Source organism: Rhea americana, unplaced genomic scaffold (genome assembly GCF_003343005.1).
Source record: "Rhea americana isolate MKP2758 unplaced genomic scaffold, rheAme1 scaffold_98, whole genome shotgun sequence".
NCBI classification, from domain to species: domain Eukaryota; kingdom Metazoa; phylum Chordata; class Aves; order Rheiformes; family Rheidae; genus Rhea; species Rhea americana.
The window spans coordinates 1,237,854-1,249,268 of NW_028187177.1; the positions used below are offsets into that span (position 1 = coordinate 1,237,854).

The following is an 11,415-nucleotide window of genomic DNA, read 5'->3' on the forward strand; positions in this document are numbered from 1 at the left end:
CGCGCCGTGTGCGCCAGGCCGACGGCAGGCGGTCGCGCCGGTGGCGCCGCGCTCCCTTGTGACGCTTCCGTGTGCTTCTGTTTTGTAGATCGTTCTTACATGCGACTAACAGAAAAGGAAGATGAAACCTTGCCGATAGATGTAAGTTTAAGGCTTTTACTGTGTTTGAAAGGTGTCGTGCTGTTTAATCTCACTCAGTTTCTCTTTAATGTGATAGGTAAGAGTAAAGCAGTTCTTAAATTGCGCTTGCTTTCAAGTCTAGAGGAACCTCATTTTCTTGTCCCCACTCCCTGCAGTGTGTTAGATCTGTCAGCGAGAACAAGCCCCAGGTCCGACTTCCCACTGCTTCTTTACAGCTCTGCCGAAGCACTAGAAACTCTCCCAACATATCTTAAGCCTCAGAGAGTCTTTGCATTCATCTCCTGCTTTGCAGCATAAACATCCTCCTCCCCCTGGCTTTTGTTGGCTGAGATCTGTTTATCCGGTGTGGCTGTGTGCCTGTGCTGATCCCAGCACTGTCTCCTTCAAGAAGTTTTGTTGGGTTTTGTTTTTCTTTCTTTTTATTCCACTTTAATTATTATCCGTTCCATTTCTGCTTAAAAGTTAAGGAGATGAAATACCCAGCACTACCAGGCAGTGTTTAGGCAGGGTAACAACTGTCACCTCTGTAGAGTGTGTGTTGGCAGCTAATGCRTTTTTCAGAGTATTAGATCCTTAAGTGCACAGGAACAAAGTGTGTCCTTCTAAGGAAGACAGGATCTTGCTGAGGACCTGCRTGAATCAATTAGTTCATGCAATGCAGACTGGATGTCAGGCATCTTAAGTGCCTTTCAGCTCTGCAGCTGTTTTGCTCTGCTACCCTAGGTGAGTTATTTAACCTTTGTATGCTTCAGTTTCCCTACTGTTGAAATGCCCACCTCTGTAAAGCATTTGTTTAGAAGATGGGATGTTTTTGTAAACACTACAAACACTTAGTAATGTATATGTCACCTTGTATTTCCTTCTTGTTACAGATAGTTCTTCAAACTCTGTTAGCCTTTGCAGTTACCTGCTATGGGATAGTACATATCGCAGGAGAATTTAAAGACATGGATGCCACTTCAGAACTAAAAAATAAGTATGCTTTATTTCTTCTTTTCCTAAGTACATTTATCTGCATCTTTCTATATAAACTGAGCACATCTGTGAAGCAGCAGCATTGGACTTGCTCTCTCTTTAGCTCAGTTCTTCTTAAGTGCATGTTATAGATGTAACACAGAGAAGAACAGACACATCTAAGAAGGCAGAAGTGTGTGGAATTTCAGACAGTTAGATAACAGGAACAAATGAAATGAGCTTCTTGCTTTTCCTTGTCCAAAATCTTGTCTTGCAGAGTTGATAGAGGAATTAAATGACTGCACAGACAGTAAGACACAGTATTACTATATTTCATAGCATTTACCTAAAAGCTTGGACTTCAGGCATGGAAAAGGACGGCAAGCTGATGGTAAAKAGTGTTGAGGTATTAATACAAGTGACAGCTGAAGTAAGGCTGGCATGTTAGGTACATTTGCAGGTAGTAATCTACAGACCTGCCTCTAAGCTCAAGGAAGAAATTTGTGGTGCGAGCAATGTCCATGTATTGAGCAGTCACTGTTTTTTCTGGCTCTTTGGCTTTGTATTTCTCAACTGCACTGCATTTTGGTTTAAGTAGACTTGTAAAGTGCACCTACTTACCCTGAACTTTGGGTTCAAAACTTGTATTTCTTTGTCTATAAAAGTTGATATGTCCTAGACTTGACTCTTCTAAAACCACCATTCTAAAGCAGTATTAACTTTGACTTTTTACATTTATTTTGAAGGACATTTGACACATTAAGGAACCATCCATCTTTTTATGTATTTAATCATCGTGGTAGAGTATTGTTCCAGTCCCCAGACCTAGTGAATTCTTCTTCAAACCAAGATGCTTTGTCATCCAGCTCGTCACTGAAATTTCGAAAACTTGAACCTCTGCGCCGTTAAGACTTTTACAGATTATAATAATAATCCAGGACACTGAGATGTAATATTCAAGCTGGGGATGTAAACACTTTTTTTAATTTCTGGAGCAGTATTTATATTGATCTTCCAGACTTTATAAAGTATATATATATATATATATATATAAACAAACTAAGGACCTTCTTTGTACACTGTTAACAAAAATGACTGAATTGTGAATTGGCAACACAATGTAAATTATTCTACAGTTATGCTGTGAAACACATCTTCAAATTTTCATATATTAAAAAAGTTGCAGCAGACTTCAGTTAAAACAAAAAAGCAAGCTAGTTTTTACTGCATTTAATATTCTTTGACAAGAAGGAATGTTTTGAGTGCTATTTATTTTCTCAGTTTGCTTGCACTACAGTTTATGGAACTCCTTCAGAAATACTGTGTGCACTGCATCATTTAACAGCAGAAAAAGGGCAGCATCTCCTGTTCCTAGAATGCCTAGGAGACCTGCATGGGAAGTCAAAAAGGTTGCTTTTTTTTTTTTTTTTTTTTTTTTTTAACAGTGCTGATAAATAGTTCTGTGAAGTTTGATTGTTTTTTCCCCAAGTTTTCTTTACCATGTTATTTCTTTGTTGTCCTCCTTTGTTTAAATGTAAAGTGTCCTACGTTGCCCCAAGTTGCCTGGGATGTGGCTGTACATTTGGTGCCTGTGTGGGAAGGCAGCTCACTTCTAATCACATAAATAATCTACAATGCTCACCTTGTTTACCCACTGTACTTTTGTTCTCTTTGGTTGTGTATATGGGAATGTTCATCAGATGGCTGAATGGCATTTTAGTACCTCAAAATGGCACCGGATAGTAGTTCCTGAGTCATCTTCTATGAGAAATGTTTTAAGTATCAGTAAGAAATATCCATCCTGTAAATGTTCCAGTGGTAGGTCCAGCAGCTGTATCTGTTTACTGGCATTAGCACAGTACAGGTAGTCAGCTGGTCATGGTACAACTACTCTTTCTCTGCCAGCAGAGCCTACGAAATTGCTTTCTTTCTGCAGCTGAGCCCTTAGTTGATTTAAGATGACTGTCTTGATTATATGTCCTAGGACAGACGTTAYGGTCCTTAACTCTTACTGACTTCTAAATTCTGATCTCCCCTTAGGTGGAGATAGCATGAAGCAAAGCTGATTTTTTTTTCTTGGTCTGGCATTTCAGTCCAGCAATGGAATACCCTTCTCCCAGTTACCTGACATAGCCAAGAGATGGTAGTTCGAGKTACTGATGGGGCCAAGTAGGAGTTTGCATAGTCTGGGGATGTTGTTCTGCCTCTGTGCAAAGTCAGCCTTTTGTCCTAGCATCCATTTTTTTTTAAATTGTTTAGAACTCTCAAAGGCAAAAAGCTTAGCAAAGATACTGTGTAAACTGAAGCCTCTTTTTCTAGCTCTGCCCATCCTATGGAGTGGGTCCCCCAGTGCTAGGGCAATATCCATAGCTGCTGCTCTACAATCACTCTTAAGCATCAGRGTTTGGTTAGAAAGGGTTACTCTGCCAGCTGGAAATGTCTGAGCTGCTGGATTATTTCCTAGAGTGTTCTAGCTCCCCTGTAGCTGGTGTGACAAATCAGCTCTCATGATAGCTGCTGTCACCAAAAGCCTCTAAAATAGTAAGCGTCAGGTCAGCTCTCTGTTGCAGGCAGAGCTCCTTCCTTGGGGAAGAGGGCTGCTTTGGTGGCAGGCACTGCGTGGAGGAAATGGCTGAGCACAGGCCAGGTGACCCTGCTAGTCACAGAGGAAAAGCAGCAGACAATTAACGGAGGGAGAGAGAAGCAAGGCACAAAGTCAGTTACCACTGTACCAGACTGATACTGCAACTGTGGTTGGCGGTGAGCCACTTGTAGAGGGTCTCTTAGAGCAGGGCCGCTCACCCTTAATGTCTAAGAGGCCCCGTTTGCGCTACTGTAAGGCTACGTGGACCTGCCCAAGGTAAAAGGTGCTGCTCCGTGACAGCTGAAGTCATTCTTGGAGAAAAACTGTTTCTCAGACCAAGTCGTGCTAGGAGCGCCCTGTTGGCTGTACCAGGTCGTTTTCCTTGTGACAAGCAGCCTTACTCTTCAGCAGCAGTGGTTATATCACATAACAAAGCTGTACAAATTATTTTTTCTTATTGATCTTGCAATGTCCAATAAAAATTGATAACCTTAATTTATTTTGGAGTGGCTGTCCTTATTTCTGACTATCTTTGAGATTCCTAGTCCAYGTATCCAGTAGAGCTGATCTATTTTCCATCTTCCGTTTAACATAGTTGAAGGCTTTTCTGCCACGTGCTAATCCCCTGACTACCCACAGAACATGCTCATGTGAGATTTGGTATTGCAATGGTCACTGGARGAGATAGCCAGCCTGCTCTCAGGACTGGAGACTGATAAATCTTGGACTTGAGCAAGAGTGCTTTTCACTTGTGGCTCTGCTTTTTTACTGGGGAGAGTCTGGAAAGGCAGCAAAGAACTAGAAGAGTTTGTTCAACCACAGCATTAATCACGATTGCACCATAAAGAAAGCAGGAGGCTCACCCTTCATCCACTTCCTGAGCTGTCTAAATTCCTCTTTGCCTGTCCAGCACTGAATATCAGGGTGTCAAAAATAGCAATCAAAAAAAAAAAAAAAAAAAAAGGCAGTTTTAAAGAGGGAGCACCTTAGCCAGCTCCCAAAGATGCACCATGCTTATCTTGCAGTGTGCAGGCATCAATTGCTCACAGACAAGCTGCTTTTCTTCAAAAGCAAAACAGAAGCTGTGCCAACAGCTTAATGGATTGGGTCAAATAGGAAGTTTCCAAACTCACCCAGTGTACTTTCACCGCTATCAAGCCTTGAACCAAGTTGGCTAAAGGACATGATGTTTCTACTGCATTAAATAATTAAAAAAAAAAAAAAAAAAGTGCTGTTCATTTGCATTTGCTGCAGAAGTAGCCAGTTTAGGCTGCAATAATTTTGATGTTTTCTTCACCCCAGCTCTACCTCCAGTATTAGTTTAGTGGGGAATTCTCTTTGTATGAAAGAGGAGGAGGCCAGGAGTCCTTTAGCCCTGCTTTCCCAGGGTGAGGGGCTAGGACACAGTTTCCACCAGTAATCCTTCACTCCTGCTGCCCCTTGCTAATTAGAGACAGCTGTGACAGTCGCCCAGCTGGGACTGAAACCAGTAAAAATCCCTGTTCCCAGGGAGAGGGTGACGAGGGCTGAACTGCAGCACCGTGTCCTAAAATAACAGCTGATGGCGCGCATTCGTTCCCAAGTCGGAGTTGTAAGGGAGCCTTTTGCTTACCCCCGGCCCAGGAGGAGCGGGGCACGAACACCGAACACGGCTCTGCCCCGCAGAAAGCGCGAAACGGCAGTCGCTTCCCAGTCTCAAATAGTTTTTTGGTGGTGGTGGTGGCGGTTTTTTTTGTTTGTTTGTTTGGGTTTTTTTTCCCTCCTTGCTGCCCGTGCTCGGGGCTCCCTCGCTCTGCGCAGCGCTGCCCCGGAGCCGCCGCGGGAATCCTGCCCGGAGCCGCCGCGTCGCTCCGGCCTCGGCCTCGCCGGGCAGGGAAGCTGCAGCTCGGTTTACAGCTTCCTGCCGTCCCCGGCCGGCGCCTGTGAAGTCCTGGCAGGCAGCCTGGGCAGCGGGGTAGGGCAGAGAAAGGCTATTTTGAATGTTAAACAAGCAGAAAACTTCAGTACTGGCTTTCCAGGGCCAGAAGTAGCAGCAAAGGCAAAACTCCCCTGGCAGGACTGGCCTTGACGGTGACCTTGAAGCCTTAAGCACCTTGGGGAGAACCAGGGTGCAAATAAATCCTGGATTCGAGGAGGTAGAAACCTTTTAATCAACCCCACGTTGTTCTCAGCYGTACTATGTCGTTTCAAAATGCTTTGGACTGCAACAAAAGCTACATCCTTAAAATGGCAGCTAATTAATTTTCCCGTCCTGCTAACTTAATCCTTTTTTTCCAGCCAAGAAAGGCAAATGGGAGTTCACAAAGCGGCGGCAGCCAGGAGCCTGGCAGCGGGAGCAGCAGCGGCTGTCAGGAACACGARCCCCAGGGCTCTTTGGCAGCGGCCCAGGCATTGCAGTGTCACAGTTTATCAGGCCATTTTAAAAGGCAGGGGAGAAAGAAAAAAAAATTGAATTTGAAATATCAAACCAGCAGCTTGTCCTACACCAGTGGTCCAGGGGAACCCAAAGTCCCCTGCTCCCTGCCAGATTCACAGCTATTTACTCCCTATCCCTGACTCCGGGGTAACCCTTGCTGCCAGACCGAGCCCTGCGCTGGCTGCTCCCTCCTGTCCCCTCCCGAGCGCTTGCCAGGTTTCCCAGGGACTGGCCAGAGGCACATTGCAGCGCAAGAGGCTTTCTGACTTCAGATTTAAAAGCAAGGATTAAAAAAAAAAAAAAAGTATTTCTGCTGTATTTTTGAGAGAACAGACTTTCCGGGGCAGCCGTACGAGGCGAGTGTTGACGTTTTCCCAGCCGGTCCCCGGCCGCGGCGGCATCCTCCGGCCGCTGAGAGGTCTCCGCTGCAGCAGAGGGGAGAAGAGCACCCAGCACACACAGTAAAYGCCGAAGCAGTGATTTCTGCCCTTGTCTGGGATGCAGAAGTGCACAAAACAGACACTTGCATCAAAAAGCAGTTTCTGAGGAGCCAGTTCAGACTCCAGAGACCAGCTCCCCAAGCCCCAGTGAAGGCTGCTTGCTTCCCTGCTCCGCACAAAGCTGTCGCTCCCGAGACTCTTATCGGATCACTTCAGTCTCAAACATACCAGCAGATCTGCGCTCAGCCCACTCCAAAGACAACCCTGCAGCAATACAGGCACCTCCCCAGCACAGCTCGAAGTACACAGAGGGGAGGGGAGGAAAAGGGCAAAATAAACCCACCGTAGCCACCTTCTCCAAGAGCAGCAYGCCACTCCTGCTTTGCAGTCCACCCTCATGGAAAGATCTCTGCTCAGAGACTGGGTGGGATCGGCACAATTTCAAAGTCAAAGTTTTTCCACYGCCACTCTGGGACCACCGCTGAGTGGTGAGAACTGCCACGGGGTCCTCGACGCCACTAGCACAAGCTGGCAAATCCTGCTTGTGCCGCTTTGAGAACAGCGGCCTTGAACACGACACAAAGGCAAAGCCCCAGCAGAGCAARGTCAACGTGGGAGGGAACCCATAACCCACGGGGTGCAACAGAGCTGCTTACTAAACCCTCATCTCCTGCYGCAAGTATGGCCACGCTGCTGCGTTGCATTGGCATGGGCTAACAGTACGCAGCAACCTCTGACGGGGACAGGTTGAGAAGTCTTCCCACCCAGCATGGTGAGAACGGTGCTCAGTTCTTCCTGCGTACCTGGTCAAGGGAGGCCTGCAAGGCTTTCTCCACTCTGCCCTTGCTTCTGACACTCAAGAGGTAACTGCAGAGCTTAAAGGGGCTACAAATAAGGCTCAGCCCTCCCCACAATGTTCTCAGAAGAAGCACGAGGCTCAACAGGGACAGTTAGCAAGGATCAGGTAACAGGCAAGTCAAGGCAGCAGCTCTGGAGGGGGGAAAAAAAAGTGAGTCATTTTAGTCAGTTGCGGTTCCAAGAAGAGCAGCAGAGGAGCACAAATGTCCATCAGCACAGCACCAAGACACCCCACTCACAGCGCACTGGCTCCRCAGGCACGCCGAGAACAGGAGAAGGTCCATCCCAGAGACGTGACTCAGGTTTCTGCCTCCTTGGGGAGCTCTGGTCCGTCAGCACATCTGTATCAGTGGGTAAACAGAGCAATCGTCCTTTGCAAGCTCTGCTTTCCTACCATGACAAGAACAGTCCCTTTCTTTTCCTTGCTTTCATGGCCCTTCCTCACCTCAACAGAGTGGGCGCACCAAGTCCCACGGTGCAAGGCAGAGCCTGGAGAGGAGACCTGCTTTCTGGTTACACCTGCGTGAATGCAGGATTTGGCCATTCAGAACCCAGGCAAAAAGCAGCCTCTTCTGCTGCCCCTGAAGTCTGAAYCTCCTTGGGCTCCTGTTCTGTGCTCTTCTGGAAACAGTCATCAATCTACTGCCCAGCAATGGTTTGCTATCACAGCCTAGGCTACGACTCACCAACAACTGCCTTTCCTTCAGGAAACGCGCTGCCAGTTCTCTGGAATCAGTCCCTCACCCCACTTCACCTGTTGCAAGCTGCAGGGATACTTGCAGCAGCAGGTGAAGGAGCATCGTCCTGAGCATCTCTCCCCAGCGTGGCGTGCCCGGGGCTCGCTGCTGCTTTGGTGCGGCACGCCGAGCCCCTACACGCCCTGCCTCTGTCTGGCCTGAGGCAAGTCAAACGCTGCTGCAGTATTTCAAGCRCCACACATTTGCATTCCTGTTTTCTACAAATACGCCTGCAGAAGGATTTGCTGAATCTGACACATTTAAAACAGCTTTTTGCAAAGCTTGTCAACTTGCCACCATCTCCTTTTCCACTAATGACCATTTTGGATAGCAGCTTCTACAGTCTGCCCACTTCTTGCTGGCAGAGAGGAGTCCTGAATGCAGGGATGCCAGGGGAAATTAAAATACGCTTTTTGCAATGGCGGAGAAAGAAAAGGCACTGGAGCAGTCTGGGTCAGAAACCAGAACCTGACTTTAAATAAGAGGCAATAACACCACAAGTGCCTACAGGCTCTGGTGAGTTCTCCTCCCTCTTTCCGAACTCCCGCGTTATTCCAGCTCTAGGAGCACGCTTCCAGCCAGACGCGCCCCTTCGGCCACCCGCCCGCGGAAGCGCTGCCCCGCGGCCCGCTGCGGCGAGCCTGCCGCTTCCCGCCCCGCGCTCCTGCTGCGCCAGGCCCCGGCTGGCACGTCCCGGAGCGCAGGGAGGGAGCCCACCAACACGCACAAGCGGCCCAGCCAGCACGTGGTTTTGTGGGGCGTTTTCAGCACCGGAGAAAGAAAACCATGCAAGACCAAATTAGGGCACGGATTTTATAATCATCTTTTCTAGTGACATACTACACGACCTTGGGTAAGTCCCTCCATCCATCTCTAAGGACTCTCTCATAGGAGTGCCACAAGACTTTAATTAGCAGCCCTAAAAGTACTTGAGATAGTYGGTTATTTTGGAAGAGAGACAAACTGGACATGAATTGGAACAACCTTATTTTCAAATTCTGCAAGCAACTAGATCCAGGCTGCTCTCAGAGCAGTCACTTAAACAATATAATCAAAGTTAAATGTGCCAGCTGTGCATGAAGGATTTTAATGTGCTGCACGGACTGGAAAATAGCTTGAAGAACCAATGTTATTTTTCCAAGGCTGGGATGTCACTTGTCAAGCAGCTGCATTATAATCATCTGCAATCAGCAAAATGTTTTTATCACTTTTTAGTCTTGGGGAGGAGGGCTTTTTGTTTATTTCTGTCCTACTTGAGAAGGCGTTCTTGAATCCTGAGGCACCCATTACCAAGAGATSAAGCAGCTACTAAGGTAATGTAAATTGATCAAAAAATCAGCAACTTTTCATGGTCAAAATGCAAAATCATATATTGACAATTTCCTAAGCTTCACAAATTGTGCAGACAATAAAACTATTCACAACTGCTACCACCACTTCCAAAAACAACATGCACTTCCACAAATCCAGCAAATAYACAGCTCCAGTTTCCAAGAGGCAGCTCCCTGCACTCACATCTCTCCGAGGCAGTCGGACAGCTCCGCAGAGTCCCTCCCTTCGGAAAACCTGAGCGCAGCCAGCTCCCTCCTGTCTGCAAGAGCCACCTCTGCAGAAGCAGATGGGTCACAGCTGCAAGAYGAAGGAAGACGGTAAGTTTTCCAGCTCCAGCCTTCTCATGGAACTGAACCACTCTTGGATACGTTCTACACTACCTCCTGCAAAATCCGATTGAGGTTTCCATTCCACTGTCTGCCGGACCAAACGGTTCTTTTGGACTTCACCGTARCTTGCGTAAGACCTTCACCCCAGGCTCAAAAATCTTACAAAACGCAGTTCCTTTGTTGGCTTCCAAGCCCARGAGTGATTTTGTTTTCTTTACATAGCATCAGCAGTTGCCACTCCTGGCAAACTCCCATGGCTGCCAACTCAGGGAGGGTATAAACAGCTATTCCTTTCAGCTGCATGTGAAAATATTCTCCAGTGAGCTTACAAGATGGTACCAACAACTGAACTCCTACCCTGGAGCATTTTTTTTCCCCCCTGAACTCAGAATTATCAACTGATAAAGATATCAAGTTTGCACTCCTAGTCCTGAGAACTGGCTCACTCACTATTTAACTGAATGCTCCGAAGCAYTGGAGCAAATCAAGCTGAACCAGCTTTCACTGCATCTACGAGGCAGCTCCTTCCCCGGCAACTCTATCCATAACAACTACTTGCACTCCCCGCTTGACGGACAACAACAGGGCTCTCAAACTGCCACCGTGTTAGAGCCACTACCWAGAGACAGCTGAAAACATCACCAACAGAGATTGAGGCAAGAAAGCACCAACGCTGAACACAAGCCAACAGCCTGCTTTCAGGGACAGACCACCACGCCAAGGTGCAGCTRAACTAAAACTACTGAAGAAAATGACACTTGTCTAGGCTTTTCAGTTTCTTTCCTTCCTGAAATRAGGCAGTCATAAAATTGATCATATGACTCAGAGTTGTGAGTACAATTTAAGAACAGTTCCTGCAGGCCACAAGATTTCTGCTAAATCCCAGCATGGTATTCCTCTCCAGTTTCTTCTTTTTCCAGTTAAGCTAGGCATGAAGTTTTATGCAGATGTGAAAGTTAGAAGCTTCTTTTCAACATAGTGCCTAAATAAACTTCCTTCAGATCTCCGCCAAAACCTCGTCTCTGCCAGATTTTGAAGGTGTCTTTGGCCTTGTTTTCAGCTTCACTAGATTGGATGTTCTTAAAGAGTTCTGGAGTCCTGTTGTCAAAGGTGTGAYGTTGCCACATTGGCTGGTTGAAATACTAGTTTAGTTTTAAAAAWTGTTTCTCTAACACATGTATTTCCACTCATGTTTTTCATCAAGTTTCCTAGCAAGTATTAAAAAGCAGATGAAACAAAAATAAACCTGATACCCCTTTGATACCCCTATAATGTTGCCTTTTCAGCCAGTCAGTTTAGAGACAGAATCTGGAGAAAATTACCAGGAGGAGGGGGAAGAAATAAATAAATAAATAAATAAAAGCAGCTTTTTTGCATGCTTTTTCTTGTAAAGGGAGGCATAGCACARTAACAGCCTCTGGGACCTTTATTTTGGAAGATGACAATCATCTTCAGATGCTGGTTAGGCCTGGGGAAGAATACACTCTTGCAAATCATAAATGCATAGCGCACACAAATCAGGAACAGCAGCACCCGACAGACACCTGCCACCAGTGACTGGATCCTGGCAGCTGTTACACCCAGCAGCTTATCTTAGGAAAGGGGAAAACTCCTTGATGCTTAC

General features: G+C 46.6%; 1 protein-coding gene across 1 annotated transcript in view; it reads left to right on the top strand.

The window, feature by feature from the left end:
• Nucleotides 1-4,174, top strand: part of MMGT1 (membrane magnesium transporter 1) — a 5,593-nt gene extending 1,419 nt beyond the window's left edge. Inside the window, exons 2-4 of the mRNA XM_085325523.1 lie at nt 18-141; nt 1,014-1,117; nt 1,842-4,174. Of these exons, the coding sequence (XP_085181649.1) occupies nt 18-141; nt 1,014-1,117; nt 1,842-2,004 (391 nt within the window). The 3' untranslated portion in view covers nt 2,005-4,174. The remainder of the gene's footprint in view (nt 1-17; nt 142-1,013; nt 1,118-1,841) is intronic.
• The last annotated feature ends 7,241 nt before the right edge of the window (nt 4,175-11,415 follow it).